Source organism: Melospiza georgiana, chromosome 5 (assembly GCF_028018845.1).
Source record: "Melospiza georgiana isolate bMelGeo1 chromosome 5, bMelGeo1.pri, whole genome shotgun sequence".
In the NCBI taxonomy this organism is placed as follows: Eukaryota; Metazoa; Chordata; class Aves; order Passeriformes; family Passerellidae; genus Melospiza; species Melospiza georgiana.
The window spans coordinates 66,855,908-66,874,868 of NC_080434.1; the positions used below are offsets into that span (position 1 = coordinate 66,855,908).

Below are 18,961 nucleotides of genomic sequence, written 5' to 3' on the forward strand. Positions count from 1 at the left end.
CTCTCACCCTGAAAAACCCTTGCAAAGCCATGTAACACACTCCCCTCTCCGTTCCTTGTAAATCCCTCCCACCAGCAGCTTCCAGTACAATGTGCATGTAGTGTTTTGCAGTTCAGTTTTCAGTGTGTTGCTCTAAATTCCATTTTTTGATGTACACCAGTCTTTGGGCCCGTGTATTGCTAGCAAGAGACGAGAAGCTCTGGGGAAGGTGCATGAAATGGTTTCGTTTGTCCCCTGCCCAGCACAGCCTCCCGAGGGTCTCTGAGGGCTGTGTTTGAGCCCCTGCACTCAGAGGGGCTTTTCCTGTTTGCTTTTCCCACAGCGTGCCAGTGTAACGGGCACAGCCGGTGTGTGAACGAGAGCGTCTGTGAGAAGTGTGAGAACCTGACCACGGGCAGGCACTGTGAGACCTGCATCTCGGGCTACTACGGGGACCCCACCAACGGGGGCACCTGCCAGCGTAAGTGCAGCCCCGAGGCTCCCGCTCTGCTCAGTCCTCTGCTGGCCTAACACAAATTACATCCTGATAATTAATGCTTTCTTTCCTGTGGGTGAGGCTCAATTCTTGTTTCTTCAAATCAAAGACACCCAGACTGCTGAGTGGAATAGCTTTCACTGCATGCATGTAAAGATGATTTTATGGCCTCCTTTCTAAACTTGGAATGACCACAATGAAAAATGTCTGTATTTTAGTGTTTGATGATCCTGTATTTAAAAGAAACAGTGTTGATCCAAATGTCTTGAACAAATTTCTGCTTATCTAAGTTTCACCTTCTATTCCTTTTGGTTAATGTGTTCTGTGTTTATAGTTAAAATTGTCTGCTTCATAAAGGCTTGCAATGTTTCACTGAAGACTTGGCTGGATTTCAGTTGAGGATTAGGAGAGCCCTGTTAAAATTGCATTTCAGTTTGTAAAGTGCTTTGGGACTCTTTGGCACAAAGAACCGTTTTCAGCTGTGCAAGATCCTGTTAACAAACAGGGAAAAAGTCTTCCTTGAAAGAGCAATGCATTTAATATTGACAAATATACATGGAAGACTTGGAGTTTTGACCTGCAACCATGTGGTATAGTTTTGAACTGCTGTGAATTTTTCAGTGCTCTGGCATGGGGAGACCAACTGTAAACAAGAGACCAGGTGTGAGAGGTGCAGAAGTGAGGGAAGGTGCTTCTTGCTCCTAAGAGATTTAATCAAAGAATCATCAAATGGTTTGGGTTGGAAGGGACCATAAAACTCATTCCAATTCCCTGCCATGGCAGGGACACCTCCTACTGTCCCAGGCTGCTCCCAGCCCCAGTGTCCAGTCTGGCCTTGGGCACTGCCAGGGATCCAGGGGCAGCCGCAGCTGCTCTGGGCACCTGTGCCAGGGCCTCACCTCCATCCCAGGGAACAATTCCCAATTCCCAAGATCCCATCCAGCCCTGCTCTCTGGCAGTGGGAGCCATTCTCTGTGTCCTGTCCCTCTGTCCCTTGTCCCCAGTCCCTCTGCAGCTCTCCTGGAGCCCCTGCAGGCCCTGCCAGGGGCTCTGAGCTCTGCCTGGAGCCTTCCCTTCTCCAGGGGAACATTCCCAGCCCTGCCAGCCTGGCTCCAGAGCAGAGGGGCTCCAGCCCTGCAGCAGCTCCGGGGCCTCCTCTGGGCTCTCTGCAGCAGCTCCACGTCCTCCTGCTGTTGGCCCCAGGGCTGGGGCAGCTCTGCAGGTGGGCTCTCACCTGAGGGAGGGGCACAGGGACACAATTCCCACCTTGCCTTTGCCATCAGCCCAGGCACGGGGGGGGCTCTGGGCTGGGTCATGTCCAGCTCTCACCCAGCAGCACTCCCAGGTCCTTCTCCCCAGGGCTGCTCTCCAGCCCATCCCCACCCATCCTGTGCTTGTGCTCTGCCTTGCTCCAGCCCCGTGCAGGACCTTGCCCTTGGCCTTGTGTAACTTCATGAGGTTCACACAGTCCCATGTCTCTGGTCTGTCCAGGCCCCCACTGTGCTATCCAGGTACTGTTGGGGACCATCTAGGTCTGTCTGGATGTCCCCCTCCCCTCCTGCATGCTGACCTTACCAGTTTGTTGTCACCAGCACACTTGCTGTGGGTTCCTCAGTCCCAGTGCCCCTGTCACCAGCAGAGATGTTAAACAGCACTGACCCAGTGGATTATGTTAGTGGAGTATAGTGAGATGGAATGAGACAATTAGATACAGGGATGGAAAAGGTAGAATAAAAATTACATTGCTCAGGGCAGTGTCAGTACTTCTGTGAAATGAGTGTGGGTGGTTTGTGGCCAGCCTGGAAGAATGAACTGGGTGTGATTAATGAGTGGGCATTGAAGACTTTTTATTGCTTCTTCCAAATGTGGCACAATCCAGTAGAAAATAGTTGGATATTAATTTAGGATGTTTATTGGGAGTAGTGCTGACCTTTTGTATGAACATGAGGGTCAGTAGCTGCAGCATGGAGTCCTGTTTCCTCAAGAAGAGGGAGGTGGTGATGGTTGGGGCTATGAGGAACTTCCCAATGGAGAGATTCAAAGAAGGGGGTGAAAAACTCACAGGGATACAGCTGCCCTCCTTAGAACAAAGGGATATGGAATTCCAACACACAGCACAGGGCCTCAGAGGAGAAGGTGCATCCCTGACACTTGATTTCACAACCTTATCTGCCAGATAAAATACTGCTGATACTCGTAAGCTCATTTCAGGTGAATATACTTTGAAATGCTCTAAAGTTTACTTGAAAGTAATGAATAAATTGAGGCTGAATTGACTGAGAAAATACAGAATTCTACCCTGAGCTTTCAGTTTTAATCACTGCATCACGACGTGCCTGTTGATAGGTGTCGCTTTTCCGTGTATGTGGAAATGGAGAGTAAGTTCCTTTGGACTCTTGTGCATGAGGATTGTCCCAAAATAGTTTGTTGTTGAGATAATGAATGACAGACTGCAATCATCCAGATGCCTGAAGAAGCAATTAGAAAATGTGTAGAGAGATTGTGGAACAGTGTTTGTTCCTTATCTGATGGAACCAGTAGCTCCTGTCAGAAGTGCTTTGCTCTCAAGTGCTTTGGACCCAGGTTTTTAATTTGCTGTGATTTAACACTGTTTACTGGGAAGGGGAAAGAATGAGGGAAGCAGGAACCTGGGCAGAAAGACTGAAGTGGATTGGGAAAGGGAAAGCAAGAGCAAATCACCCTATCTGATGCAGCCAGGCTGACTTCTGCCTATTAGTCATTTTTGCTTGGTGAAAACCTTTCCAGAGGGGAATTCTTCAGATAAGGATTGGCTGATAGGTAGCAGAGCTAGCTCCTGTTTTCTCCCTTCTGTTAGCTGTGGTCCTTCCATCCTTTCCCATTAATAGTGTGCTGATTTCACTCTGTGCATTTGTGAGCAATACTTAGTGCTGCTCTGTTTTTAGAGCCCACAGGCACAGCCATGCTGCAGACTATTGTTGTACACTCCAGCCTGACACACACACAAACATCTGTGTGCTTGCACACTCACTGCCTAGTGTGAGTCCTGGGATCATGGAATGGTTTGGGATTGAAGGGTTCTAATAGACCATCCTGTGCCACCCCCTGCCATGGCAGGGACACCTCCCACAGTCCCAGGTGCTCCCAGCCCCAGTGTCCAATCTGGCCCTGGGCACTGCCAGGGATCCAGGGGCAGCTGCAGCTGCTCTGGGCACCTGTGCCAGCCCCTGCCCACCCTCCCAGGGAGCAATTCCTTGCCTATATCCTGTCTAACCCTGCCCTCTTTTATTTCAATGCTTTCAGTCCTGCATATCTCTGTAAAAAGGCCCAACACAAGATTATATTACTTGTGGTGAAAATATTTTGTCAAACTGCAGTTATTTCCCTGAAAAAATTGTCTGCATCACATCATACGCCCTGGTGTTGGCAGAGCTAGGCAGATAATAACTAAATGGCAGGTAAATCACTCCTCAGAGGTTGCTTTTAGGAAGTGTCCAAGTAGAGAAGTATTAATCAAGAAGGGCAGGAAATGCAGCACATCAAATGTAAAAATAGCTACAAGGTGCTTTCTCTGCATTCAGGATTTTTCTGAATTTTCTGGTTAAAGTTTCCCATGAAAATATGCTGGTGGGAGATAAGGAAGTTATTTGCAATTGAAGGGAAGGCACTATTATGCCTGAAATCAGATTGCAGCTGTGGCAGCACTTCTGAACACATCCACACAGCCTTCGCTGGTGGCCCATGAGCTGCTGCTGCCATGGACCTGCCTGCTTCCCTCTGCCAGGGCTTGGGGGGCCCTGCAGGGCAGCTGAAGCACGTGCGTGGAGTGTTGGCAGGTGGCTGGTGGTGTTGCCATTGGGAAGCTGGCCCATCACAAACACAGAGCAGTGAGGACCCCCATGACCATCTCTGAGTGAGCCTGGGAGCCCTGCTTTGTGGAGAAGGTAGGAGGAACACCAGCAGGTAGAACATGGTTCATCATCAGGCTGTTACCAGGATTCACAGTCAAAAAGCCATTTCCAGTGCTTGTGGGCTTCTGCTCTATCCTCTGGCTACAGTGGGAAATTGTCATTTGTAAACTCCAGCAGGCTTGTCTAGAACATTCTATCAATAGTTTGTTTCCAAAATTTAAAGGTCTCTGAAAAGCCATGAGAAGATGTCTCTGTGCATATTCCAGTTATTTAGTGAATGATCTCCAGTTACATGCTTGTAGGAAAGTGGATAAATGAATAGATTCTGTTGTTTTAAATAGAGATATTTGAGTGTTCAGTCTTCTTGATATGCTGAAGAGCAGAGAGGAAAGAAAAATTAATGATATTGCTCAAGATGCTGCAATCTGCCTTTAAACAACCCGAGGTTAAAAAATCAAGAGAAATTTCATGTATGTAACAACACACTACAACATGTTCATATTGAATATTGATCCAACGTCACTTTGCTTCCCTTGTGCAAAGCATAAGGAAAGAAGTACAAGACATTCTCAATAGTACTAAGACTTATTTTTTTTTAAGTGGCACTAATGAAAAGAGTGTTTCCTTCACAGAATACAATTACTTGGTTGAATTTTCATTCAGTCTCCTTGTTCCAACAATAGGCCTTTTTGCTTCTTCCTATTTTGCTCTGTGTTGCTGCTAGGAAACCACTCATCCACATCTGAGAAGCACAATTAAGTGTCCCTGATACAGTATAGCTTCCATTGTGTGCCAACAGAAAGAAGATATCAAAAGGATTCCTAAAATAAGGTCCAAAGCTGGCAGAGATATTCAGGATGGGGACTTGATGTCTAAGAATCTGCTGGTACATTGATTGGCATGGCTGCTTAATGAGGAGGAATATGTCTTCTTAACAAGGAGGCTCTGGCCTTTAAAGCATCTTGTTCCCAGCAAGCTCAAGGACCATAAACAAGGGATCTTTGCTTTGTGTAGTTTTTCCCTTATATTGTACACTCTGCTGCACACAGCTCCAGATGGATGCACCTGCATTGGCAGAGTGACTCCTAAATGGCACCTACATGCCAGAAGTTGTTAAATCCATTCTTGCAGTGAGAGTGAACAAGATGTCAAAGTCAACTGGCTGTGTGGGCTTTGTTCTTACTTGTTGGTTTGGTTTTGTTTCTTCTCTACATCTTTGTAAATAAAGGTCTCAAAGTGTGTCAATATCAGCATTTAGCTTAAATCAGAAGGATTTTTATGAAGAAAATCTCCTGTATGTCCTCACCATTCTACCTTGGGTTGGATCTTGAGCAGACTCAGGTGAATGAGGTGGTCTGTTTTGGGCATGCCCCAAACCTGAAGTTGTTCAGGGCTGTGCAGGTTTGCTTCAACCACAACTCAATGACATTCTGCACAAAGTTATCCTAAAATATATTGGGGAACTAGTCCCAGCATGGACATCATCACCATCTTAGCACCAGATGTTTTCTGCTAATGCTGTTGATGATGACATTGTTTCCTCAGTAGGACTGATGAAATATTATTTTTCCCAAGGTCTGTTTATTTATTTCTGGAAAAAGCCCCTGAAGTCCCATGGGCTTTGTTTTATTTTCCCAATTCTTCTCTCAAGAGTTTTTAGTTTGGCTGAAATGTGTTAACAAGCCCAAAATTATTTCAAATATTGTCTTTTCCTTCCTAGTTATGATATCAGCCCTACTGTCTAACAATAGGAGAGGAAGTTAAATGAATTTTTGAGGCTAAAAAGCTGAGTCTGATGATAATTTCATACAAACCACCAGTCCTGGGTAGCCTGTGCTTGCTCTGTTTTGACGCACGGTTCTATTTTCATCTGCCTTCTGTAGCACAAAGAAAGCAAAGGACACCAAATGGGTTTTCATCTGCATGTTAATTGTTGATGTATCTCAGTTTGACAACTAAAGGACTTAATTGCTATTGAATTTGCTTCTCTTCTTCATTCAACGTTGCATCTTCTCCCCCTCTGCTCAACAGCTTGCAAGTGCAATGGCCACGCGTCCGTCTGCAACACAAACACAGGGAAATGTTTCTGCACAACCAAGGGAATCAAAGGAGATGAGTGTCAGCTGTGAGTTCATTTCCCTTTCTTATTTGCAGTAAAAAATTGTGCACGTACCACCTTAGACACCCCTCCTCCCCCCCATTTTTTAATGGTTGTGTTTATGATGTCTCTGCTCATTTCTTCCTCCTGACAGTTGACTGACTGCACTGAGGGTGCAGCCAGCCGTGGGTCCCCTGGGGAATATCATGAACAGGATGATTTCCTGAAGAATTCCAATTTTAAAAACATTTCAACTGGGAATATCATGCAGAAGGGATGGCTGAAAAAATCCTCACGCCCCAAACTATACATAGAATCAAGAATGGTTTGGGTTGGAAGAGACTCTGGGCTCATCCCGTTCCACCCCCTGCCATGGCAGAAAACTCCCACTGTCCCAGGGGCATCCAAGCCCCAGTGTCCAACCTGGCCTTGGGCACTTCCAGGGATCCAGGGGCAGCCACAGCAAATCTGGGAATTCCAGCCCAGCCCCTGCCCACCCTCCCAGGCAGGAATTCCTTGCCAAGATCCCAGCCCAATCTGCCCTTTCCCAGTGGGAGCCATTCCCTGGCTCCTGTCCCTGCAGGCCTTGTCCCCAGTCCCTCTGCAGCTCTCCTGGAGCCCCTGCAGGCCCTGCCAGGGGCTCTGAGCTCTGCCTGGAGCCTTCCCTTCTCCAGGGGAACATTCCCAGCCCTGCCAGCCTGGCTCCAGAGCAGAGGGGCTCCAGCCCTGCAGCAGCTCTGGGGCCTCCTCTGGGCTCTCTCTGCTTTGCTTTATCCTTCAATATCTTCTTTTTACCCGGCGCATTTCACCGTCCGTGCTCATTTCACCGTCCGTGCTCTCTGGTGCTGTTCAGTGTGAGTGTAAATATATCGGAAATGAGCCTTTGACATTCAAGCAGTTTAATGGAGCAGTTTTAGAGCAACAAATTTGCTGGAGGTTTTTCTGTAACATAACAGAAATGCTTTTAGTGTAATGTTAGGGGAAATAATTTAATTCCAAATAATTTCATTGCCAGGTTTATTTTTAAAGCATTGCTCACATGAGTAAACATTTATAGGATAGAACCTGGAATAGCCATAAATGACTAAGCTAATCCAGTTCCATGCATTGTGGAGAGCTAATAAATACCTTCCAGGTGGATGCAAACGTTAATATCCAGAATTTTATATTGCATTTTTACTGCATATGAGTTGGACTTGGACCGAACATGAAATTTCTTCATCAGCCCAGTCTAGCTCAGACATTCATCTTTAATTGTGTACTGCTCTCAGCACAGGTTGTGTTTTCTGGTATTTAGTGGCTGGGAATAAATAGAACTGCAAAAAAAATTCCATTTATTAAAAAATGTATATTCTTTTTAGGTGTGAAGTTGAAAACAGATATCAAGGAAATCCACTTAAAGGAACGTGTTACTGTGAGTACCCTTGGGATTTTGTTTGGAGATAAAAAATGTGCTTGAAGTTTAAAATAACTTATTTACAACTTGTTTCAGTTGCCTCAGCATATGTTTAAAGTATGGGGGATTAAGGAAAGGACTAAAAAATAGCTGTAAAAACCTTCACTTTTCTCAAATACGTTGTTTAAAGAGAATGAAAATACTTTTCTTGATAAGTCCATGTGATGATTAGATCTTTTGAACAATGTTTTGAATGTTTTTCATGTGACTGAGATGAAATCTGGTCTTTTGGAGAGCACTCTAAACTATATTCCTAACAGGTAAAAAACAAGGAGTGTCCTTAGAATTTTTAGAAATGCAAAATACTGTTTATTTTAAATTCTGGTCCAGGTTAGAATGGATTTCAAAATTGCCACGTTTCCTCTGAAATGAGCAGTTGGATTCCCATGCAGTTCCAGAAGATCCTTTGCCAAGATTCAGATTACCTAATGGAAACTTTCCAGCTTCTATTTGCAAATATTAGCAATCAGCAGCCTGGCAGGCGTGGAGAGATGGAATCTTAAATTAAAGTCTCCAGTAGTGGTTTTGTCCAGCACAGAAATTATCAACTGCCTGGTTTTGGCTTATTTGAATCCTGCTTGTGTGGCCAAACAAGGGCACTGCTGGCTCCTCATGGCATCTCTGTGTAAAAATGACCAAATTCCTTGCTGAAATGGCAGGCATGAAAAGTGGAGAAAGGCAAAGCTTTGCAGCTCTTACAGGAAGAACCTTGTGCTGCCCAGATCCACTCTTGCTTGGTTTCATTCCCTGACTGTTTCTCTGTGCTGTGTCTGATGGACACCAGCAGCTTGTCTGACTTGTGTCAGTCAATGAGGGGTCACTGGGAGGCAGAGAGAGGAAAACAGCACCTGGTGTGTCAGTTCCTGGTTATTGTTGCTGGGAATATCTCTGCATGGTTTCAGGAATGTGCACAAGTCACAGCAGTGTGCAGGAGTGGAAAGGTACTGAGGTGGGTGAGTGCACCTCACAGGTGGCTGTGGCTCACACCAGCCTGGGCAGACAGGAGCAGGGAAGGACAGACAGACAGACCAGAGGCTGCTCCTGGCATGCCTGGGTGGGGTGTGTCCCAGAGCAGGATGGCAGCTGGGTTCATGACCAACCAGCTGCTCTGTAGAACCTCTCCAGGAAAATCTGCTGATGTACAGAAACCTGGAATGGGGGGACCACTGCCCCTTCCAAGTGGGAATTACACAGCTACTGAACTTTTCTGCTATTCCCTTTGATCACAGAGGTATTGCAGGCTGGAAAAGTAAATCTTTTGGCATGTTTTTTACAGTGTATAGGTAGGAATATTGATTTAGATCAAGGCTGGAGGCTGTTGCTTGGCAAGTATAAGCCAGCTCTCTTCCCTCTCTAGCTAGGCTCAGCTCCTGGAGTTTTTTGTTCCTTATGTGGGATCATATGTAGGTTGAAGTAATTTGTAGCAGTGTCATGATAGAGTTGTGTTCTGGTTGTCCAAGAAACCCTTCAGTGACATGCCTTGCTTTACAGAAGTTACTTTATTCCAGGAGATGGGATAACTGTCTCCCTGCATTCCTTACAGATACTCTGCTCATTGACTATCAGTTCACCTTCAGCCTTTCCCAGGAGGATGATCGCTACTACACAGCAATCAACTTTGTAGCAACACCAGAAGAGGTACATTTTCTATTTTCCCTTTTAACTTTGTCCTTTGTCTTCTCTTGGCCCTGGAGGCAATGAGTTGTTACAGTTCTGTGGGTCTTTGGGTGTACTCCTGTGATATGGAAGGTATGTCCTGCTCCATGAAGCACCCAGAGCTTTTTGACCTTGGCTTGGCTGTGCAGTCCCAAATCATCACAGGGAGATTTCATAAAGAGCCACAGCTGATTCTTACCAGTTGTTGGAACAACCTATGAGCCATTCCAGTTTTTTTTAAATCACAGAGCAGTTTGGGTAGGAAGGGACCTGAAAGCTCATCCTGCTCCAAACCCCCCTGCCATGGCAGGGACACCTTCCACTGTCCCAGGCTGCTCCCAGCCCCAGTGGCCTTGGGCACTGCCAGGGATCCAGGGGCAGCCCCAGCAAATCTGGGAATTCCAGCCCAGCCCCTGCCCACCCTGCCAGGGAACAATTCCCAATCTCCCATCCATCCCTGCCCTCTGGCAGTGGGAGCCATTCCCTGGCTCCTGTCCCTCTGTCCCTTGTCCCCAGTCCCTCTGCAGCTCTCCTGGAGCCCCTGCAGGCACTCCTCAGGCACTTCTCTTCTGCAGGCTGAGCAATCCCATCTCCCTTGGCCTGGCTCCAGAGCAGAGATGTTTTGCTTGTTTTCATCCCACATCTTGTGTTTCAGTTCTTCCATTGGTATTCTGTACACATGACTCCTTTGTTATGTATATTTTTCCTCCTTGAGGAGGAGAATACTTCTTCCAGAAAATACATTATGTAGTTTTTAGCATGATGTATTTTCTTTATGTTACAAATTTCAAGATAATTTTTTTAGCAATGATTTCCTAGGAAACAGTACAGTAAAACTGCTTATTCTGAAAATGGGGTTTCTTTTTTGTTTCTTCCTTTAGCAAAACAGAGACCTGGACATGTTCATCAATGCATCTAAAAACTTCAACCTCAACATTACTTGGTCCACAAGTTTTGCAGGTAAATTGAGGATGATCTGAGTAACTCAGGAGCTTCTTTCATTTAGCAGTTTCTGAAAAAGGCAGATTTAAGTGGGAAAACTCTGGGGGATTTTTAACCCATGTACTTTTTGCATAGTGTTTTTAAATTGTTAGCCTGAGGGGGGGAGTAAAATGTTTAAAAAAACCTATGTTTTCAACTTTTATAGTGTTGTTTTGTAAACATTGAAAGTGCAAATTTGATTTTTTACAATGCAACATATTGGCACACAGTGGTTTTGATAATGCAATGCAGCTTGACATAGTTGGTTTTGAATGAATAGTTAATTTTTTAAAATTGGAATTTAGGATGGTTTGCCCTTTTGTTTGTTTTCTTAAGTACACCTTGAAATACCTTTTCTTGCTACTCCTTACAACAGCTGGCACACAGGCTGGGGAGGAAATTCCAGTTGTTTCCAGAACTAATATAAAAGAGTACAAGGACAGTTTCTCCAATGAGAAATTTGATTTCCGCAACAACCCGAACATCACCTTCTTTGTTTACGTCAGCAATTTCACCTGGCCCATAAAAATACAGGTAGGAGGTGCTAACATATGTCAAATTGTTTAAAGGTGCTTTTTCTATTTCTATCAAAACTGTGGCAGTTTGCTGTGTGTGGAGGAATCCAAGCTGAGCCAGGCTGGTGTAATCCCAGAGCAGACAGAGTCTGATGTTCCTGGGTAAGAGGAAGAGGGTGTGAGGAGTCTTCTGATCATGCCTCAGCCCAGTGGATCTGAAGATGTGAAATAGAGACACTCATTTATTAACAGGGCCGTGTTTGACAAGGTGTCTGACTTCAAATGTGCAGATCTTGGTGTTGTAGAAAAAGACTGATAAAGCTGAAAAGGAAGCCTGGAAAGAGCAGACAGAGGAAATGCTTTAGGAGCTCTTTAGTGCCTGGTACTCAAAAGGCCCAGCTCAAGGGCCACCCCCTTTCTCCTGCTGCTGCTTCTGGCTGGTGGCACATGCAGGACCAGCAGCTCATCCTTCCCCTTTATTAGGGGTAGGTGGTTGGCAGGCAGTGCCTGAGGCACCAGGCTGGCCGTGGGGATGAAGTGGTGCAGAATGAGCAGGGACGGAGCTTAGTGGTGATAAAATCAGACAGAATCATTCTCTGACTGGTGGTCCTAAAATCAGACAGAATCACTCTGTGATTGGGGGTGATAAAATCAGACAGAGTCACTCTGTGATTGATGGTGATAAAATCAGACAGAATTACTCTGTGATTGCAGTTACAGATCCTGCAACTGCTGAGGCAGCTCACAATTCAGAGCAGCCCCAGCCAACTTCTTGCAGTGGGCTGGTCAAGTATCAGCTCCCTGTGTGCTCAGAGTGATGTGGGTGTTTGAAGGACAAAATCCTTGGAGGTCTGGTGCGGAGATCATGGAATGGTTTGGGTTGGAAGGGGCTTTAAAGGTGCCATGGGCAAGGACAGCTTTGGCTAGCACAGCTTTCTCCAGCCCTGTCCAGCTCCAGCAATTACAGGGATGGGGCAGCCACAGAGCTCAGCTAAAGCTTGGCATATTTGAATTCTGCCTCATCGAAGAAACTTGGTCAAATATGGGAACTCAAATCCTTCCATCTTCAGCCTTGTTCATGCGATTGTTTTGTGAAAGCTGACATTTCACATCAGTGCACTCAGTGTTTCAAACTTATTGGTCAGGCAAACTCACTCTTTCAACAAAAATAATGCACAGGATAATATTGAGCAAGAAAATGAGATCCACCTGGAAAAAAGGTCCTTAAGCTATAGTGATGTTTTTCCTGAATTAAAAAGATATTAGGAATACTTGTGAAATGTTCTTATCACCTTTTCCTAAAGATACTGGGTTTTAATTACTTGGGAAACTTTGTCTTGTTGATTGCAAATTGAAGATTTGGCAGGTTGGCTTTGGACTCTTTTTAATATCACTTACAGTTTTGATAATCAGTTTGCAGCTGGAGAGTTTTTACTTCATAAACTGGTAAAGTCTTAGTTTATTTTCAAGTCCTGAGTTTTAAATATGGAGGAGTTGATGAGCTGCAATGTAAAATCTTTGTCATTGGATATTCAAGTAGCAAGTCCCAAACCTCCTTGTTTTCATGTAAGTACTATTGTCATAGGGGAAATAGCATGTGTGTACAAAGGTGAGCACTTATGCAATGATTTATTTAAATATTTGAGCTTCTCTTTCATCAAATTCATAAATGCAGGAGTCAAGAAAAAATGTAATTCTTTTTTTTAACCTTATGGGTTATTTTGATTGATATTTGAATTTCCATAATCAGTGCCAGGCTGTACCTTACCCTTATTCATTTCTTTGTTATTTATTGCTGCAGAACTGTGTGTTAGGGATACAGCTGATTGGTTTTTCACTTACCTCTCCTTACAGCGTCCCCTCTTCCCTTCCCCTTCTGGTTTCCTTTACTTGTATGGCTGAAACGTCTCTTGCTGCTTTGTTTTCATTTGCTGAGCAATGGCACAGCTTCACTTCTGGCAGCTCTTATTTTATCTCTCTGCTTCTTGCTGACTTCCAAGACATTGCTAATGAATCCTTTCCTCTCCTTAATACAGAGTCTCTCTAATTGATCCTCATGTCCCTTTTGAGGTTAGCTCTGAGGATGCAGCTTTCAAATAGTTTTTCATCTTTGACCTGAGAGAAATATTTAGATGGCAGCTTTCCCATTCCTGATCTCCTTATCCACTTGATTTTACTGTTTGATTTCATTTCTCATAGTTAAAGAGTGAACTTTGATTCTCTTACAACACTTAACCTCTCTTTATCCTTAATTTAATGTGAATGTGCTTGTATGCACTCAATCCAAGTTAATGTTTTATGACCAGCTCTTCTTAATATCTTTATTACTTGCCAAAACAGTCTAAAATAGCATCAGCTCTTATTCATTGAGACACAGTTTTTGTGTAAAAGTCTGGCAACCACCAGCAATCTGTGGTCCATAGAATTTCTGTTAGTTTTCTCTTCAGTGCATAGCTAAAACCCAGGAGACCGACCGTGTCCTCTCAGGTCTTGTGCAATCTGCTGTGAGGGACCGACCTTCCCTCAGTAGCAATCTGTGTCCCTACCTGTCCTTTCCATGCCCCAGTTTTCTTCATTTTTGTGAAGTCGTGGCTCTCTGTAGTTTGTGTTTGATATGATAAAATACAAGCTAAATCATGGTACAGGTTTTTGGGACAAAGATTTTTTTGACAAATGCCCAGAGAAGCTGTGGCTGCTTCATCCCTGGAAGTGTTTCAGGCCAGGTTGGATGGGGCTTTGAGCACCCTGGTGTAGTGGAAGGTGTCCCTGCCCATGGCAGGGGGGTGGAATGAGATGAGGTTTAAGATCCCTTCCAACCCACCTCACTCTCTGATTCTGTGATTTTAAGACTTCTGGCCATCAGTCCTTGACTCATCCCATGCTACATTCTTCTCAGGAATAATTTCCTTCTATTATACTTTCCTATACTTTCCTTCTCTCATTTGTTTTTCCAAGGGGTTCATCCCTGATTTCCCTGCAGAAAAGTTCCTGTGCTGTTGGGATCAGTCCTTCAGGGCAGACTGGCTTGTTAATTAAAACTCCATGTTGCAGTATGAGCAGGATGCAAACTGTTCTCTTATCTCCTAGCTTGTCTCCTCCAGTATTCCTCACTTCAACTCCACTATTAAACTGTCACACAGCTACAGAACATGTTTCAATTTCCTTTGGAAATCACACTGATTTTAATAGAGTATGTCGAAGGCAGGAAAACTCTGCTCCTGCCAAGCTGCTGGAAATGATTCTGTCCTCACGTATGTGCATCACCTGGCAGCTCATGCGTGTGTTTGGGCTGCTCCTGGGCAGTGCAGCATGTCCAAATCATATTTTAGGGGTTTATTCTTTGTTTGACTATCTTAGTAAACTGTCATTGTGCATACACTCACTTGTCCTGGCTTATTTTCAATTTCAATACAACAGATGCATTTGAACATGAATGTTTATGTCTATACAAAATCTTGCAACAGAAAACTTTATAAATGTAGTTTTTACTGCAAAGCAATTCTACAATCTAACTTATTTTGTTTTTATAAGTATTGCAAACTTTATCTTGAAGTCCTTGATTGAAATCTGTCTCTTATTTATTCTGTCTCCTTGCCTGTTAAAATCTGCACTTGGAAAGTGTAAATGTTCCTTTGTATAAGAGATGGCTGTGTCCCTGCCAATGCTCAGTTCTGGCTCTTCTTTCTTTGTCTTGCTCCACCTCTTTTTCAAACCACTTCAGTTCATTTATTTTTTTAAAGTATGTTAGTTTGGGATGTCTTTCCCTGCCTGGTTGGTTAATGACTTAAAATGATCATTCAGTAAAAGAACTAAAGCAGCAAAATGCAGAAAGCCTTCAAAATACAGCAATCTTCTTCCTAATTTCTCCTTTCTGAGCAGTTCCAAACATGAAGAAGTTCACTTAAAGCCTTACTTTCCCAAGCTTTCCTGAAAATCCCGGTTGGGCCTTGTCAACAGTGTCTGGATATTTCCATTCTCTCTGCTTTGTTAGCTCATCTTTGCTGCAAATGTTGGACACATGGAATTTTGCAGCATTTAGCAAACTCAGCTGTTCACCTTCCTGTCCTCAGCCTGGCTCTAAACATTCCCCATCTTCCCCCAAACTGGGAGTGCACCCTTTAGGAAAGGACATTAGTGGGCGTTGAACAATTGAGACTTTTTTTACACTTATGCAAATGTAATAGTAATCTTTCCCCCACTATTCTTCCTCTTTGCTTAATCTTTATTGTGAGTTTGCTTTGTTATTCTTTCCAAACTTAGCTCAGAGTAGAAGAGAGACATTGACTGTAAATAATCTGCTGTACAATAGCACAGTAAGAAGCAAAGGAATTCAGTTCAGAAACTTTCAGAGGAGTTCTCTTCATGGGTTTCAATCCATGCAAAGTCAGCTCACTCTGAGGTGAAACTGTACTTCTGGAGCTGCCAAGTAGTTAATGGTGAGAGTTTGAAACTCTCTCAGATACCTGTGTAAATGTCAGCTGGTTTTAACACTGTTTAAACTTGGATGTATTTACCTGGGGCCAAGTCCAGTGAGTGAATTCCTCTCCAGAGTGTACAGGAGGGTGAAAATTCCATCTGCTAATACAGGAAACTCTCCCCTGGCTGTAAGATTTCTGCTTCATCACAAAAATTTACTGCTGATGGTGTTTGCTGCCACTCACTAAATAGAAATTGGTGGTTTAGTCTTGTTTCATACCCAAACTAATGTTTATATTCACTAACATTCTGTCCCATTTGATATTTGATTTTTTCCTCTCAAATTCCAAGCATCTTGCATTGATCTCTACGTTCTGAGAATGTGTAAGACATTTAGGAGCTGATTAAGGCAAAACCAGTTTGTAATTGTATCATTAACTGGCAATTGCCTCCCGTCTTTCCTTCGTGTTGGTTGAAGGATTTTGATTTGAACACACTTAAATGTTAATTATGAACCAAATGGTTCAAGAAACAAAAAGAGGCAAAGGAATTTTGCAGCCCTTGCATACAAAATGTGCCATTTGCAAAATCTCATTAGGTATCCACTATATATCATTTTCCTGGCAATTCATTGTCGTGGTGGGCTTCAAAAAGTGCCACTGTGACTGTGCAGCATCGCTGCATGTGCAGCGTGGTGGAGGCTGCAGCAGCATTGCACAGCTCCCACTGTTTGAAGTGCATTTGAGAACCAGTGGGAAACATTCAACTCACTGAAATTGTTGCCTTTCACTCAGATTTCATAAAGGTTGTAATGGAAAAATAGCTAAAATTGCCTCTGTGTCTTCAATTTTAGTTCCTTAAACTTTCTTCTGGTTTCCTCTACTTGATTTATTTCAGGATGGTCTATCTATATAGTCTTCTTTATATCTTTATCCCTTTTTACTCAGATAGTTCATGGAAACAGGTTTGGAGGGACCTGAAAGACAATCTGTGGATTGTTTAGCTCAGTCACATATGTGTTGTTATAGTTATTCTGTCTCCAGAGATGCTGTTTACCCTGACAGGAGGGTCCTGGTGAGCCCACTCCAATTGCTGCATTGCTCTCTGGTTCCTCTGCTGAAAGGGTGAGTGCTGAGCTGCAAGGTGAAACAATTCGTGGCCCTCCAGTGGATGGCAGCTGGCACAGGAGGTGTCAGGAGGGCACGTGCAGAAACTGTCACTCATGGGGGACCTGGAAACTGGGGACAGGCTCACATGTGCTGTAATTAAACCAGAATTTTGTCTGTGGTGATCCAGGTGGCTGTGTTTGGACTGGCACACAGAATCTTGGGATCACAGATGGGTTTGGATTGGAAGGGACCTTAAAGACCATCTCATTGAAAGCCCTGTCATGGGCAGGGACATCTTCCTCTATCCCAGGGTGCTCCAAACCCCATCCTGCCTTGCCTGGAACAATTCCAGGGATGGGGCAATCACAACTTCTTGGGCAACCTGTACCATGGCTTCACAGGGAAGAATTTCAAATCCCATCTTAACCCTTTCCTCTGTCAGTGGGAAGCCATTCCTTCCTATCCTGGAACTCCAGGCCCTTGACCCCTGTCCCTCTCCAGCTCTTGTGGAGCCCCTTTAGGCCCTGGGGGGGGGGCTATAGGATCATCCCAGAGCCTTCTCTTTCCAGGCTGAACATTCCCAGCTCTCCCAGCCTGGCTCCACAGGAGAAATCCAGGTGTCACAGCTCCATCTGCTCTGTACAGATCCATTGCAGGTGCAATCCCCAGGAAGGAATGAGATGTCAGCCATTAGCTGAGGTGCTCTTTAATGAGCCCCTTCCTTTGGGGCCCTCCCTCCCTCTCTGCCTTCTGTTGCTTTTCTTAAATTCCCATTGCCAGGATGACTATCCAAACTTGGAAGGAAAATGCTCATTTTAGTGCTCCAGTGAAGAGTTGCAGTGCTGCATGAAGTGAGATAAATGTGGGAGGACAACTGTGCTCCTGTTAAACCTTTGGGAACTGTGACTTTCTTGGATTCAGGTGCCTTGTATATCAGACCTGGGACTACTGATTTTTTGAAGACCTTTTCTTCTATCCTGAGCTGTTTTGAGGGAATAGCTGAAGTTCTGTTCTTTCACAGGCATCAAAAGACTTCTCTGCCTCCCTCTGCAGCCCAAGGGTTTCCCAAAGGATTGTGTGATAGTGACTAATTGCCTCCTTTGACCTGGGAACAGTTCCCACTGGTTTCCAGTGATACGCTGAAAAGGTCTGTAGGGATGTAGGAGGGCAAACTCCCTTCACATCTCCTTGCTCAGCAGAGCTGGCAGTGAAGCTGGAAATGGAAATACCCTGCCCCGGAGGTATTTCCTGTCTTGTTTGTAGGCAGAGTTCAGGTGGAGCCACCTGGTGTCAGCTGTGTTTCAGGGTCAGATGAATTTTACACCAGGCTGAGATTCTGCTGAGGAATGGCTCTTGGTTTTTCTTATGCTGAATGTGGCTATCCAAGTGTGAAATATTAGCCCATATTTTGCAAACTGCCAGGAATTGCATTTTTAAGATGATTCCACAATCCTCAAAGCCCTCGCTCTGATCTTTATCATTGTTTATTTCAGTGTTTCATTAATGTTGTGTCCTCCAGTATGTAAATACTGAAACCTTCTGAAATTCTCATTGCTCAGAGTAAAGCTCCTTCATTAAAGCAGTTTTGATTTGCAATTCTTCTTCTAATGCTCTTCCCCATCAACCTGCTAGTTTCATTTGCAGCATTACGCCTAAAACAGGTGGTCTGCATTAGCAAGAATCTTAATGTAACTTTCAATTAAGCTTTAATTTTATTTGCCATTCATGTGTAGTGTAGTTCAGGAAGCATTTGTTTTCCTCCAGAGCTAAATGATGGATGACACTTTGCTACAGCCAAGGAAAGCTTTGGGGTACCCTTAGCTCCTGCAGGTGCTAAAACAGAGCTGGAGGAACAGCAGATCTCACACATTCCTTTTATTTTAGGCTTTCACCCTCTTTAGGTGGCATGATCATTGCCAGCAGTCATGCTCTCTGCCTTTCCCTCTTTGAGGTTTACAGCCTGACTAAAAGGCTTTGATTATCCATGGAAAAAAGAGAAAGTAAAGAAACCATGCACAGTTAAAAAGCTGGGCCTGAGCTGTCTGTAATGCAGACAGTTCCTCTCTGGAAGGAGCATTGGGTATTTGATACAGAATAAATAACCCCTGAGGACTGGACATTGCCTGTGGAGGTTTCCAGTCTTTCTCTAAATTAGTGTCATTCTCAAACCAAAAGCAACAGGTTCATTGAATGAGAGCCCTCAGTGAGGGCAAAGGAGGAGTATCTTTGTTGTTGGCCAAAGAGAATAAAACGCATTCATATAGGTAGGGATTGCTTTGGTAAAATAATTATGTAGGCTTGAAATCAAATCAGTGAGGTTGCTGATCTGGACAGCTTTCCTGCCAGGTCCTCATGTGCCTTGTTC

General features: G+C 44.3%; 1 protein-coding gene across 1 annotated transcript in view; it reads left to right on the plus strand.

The window, feature by feature from the left end:
- Window positions 1-18,961, plus strand: part of ATRN (attractin) — a 154,970-nt gene that overhangs the window by 77,113 nt on the left and 58,896 nt on the right. Inside the window, exons 19-24 of the mRNA XM_058024020.1 lie at window positions 323-460; window positions 6,397-6,490; window positions 7,825-7,877; window positions 9,463-9,557; window positions 10,457-10,535; window positions 10,933-11,090. Of these exons, the coding sequence (XP_057880003.1) occupies window positions 323-460; window positions 6,397-6,490; window positions 7,825-7,877; window positions 9,463-9,557; window positions 10,457-10,535; window positions 10,933-11,090 (617 nt within the window). The remainder of the gene's footprint in view (window positions 1-322; window positions 461-6,396; window positions 6,491-7,824; window positions 7,878-9,462; window positions 9,558-10,456; window positions 10,536-10,932; window positions 11,091-18,961) is intronic.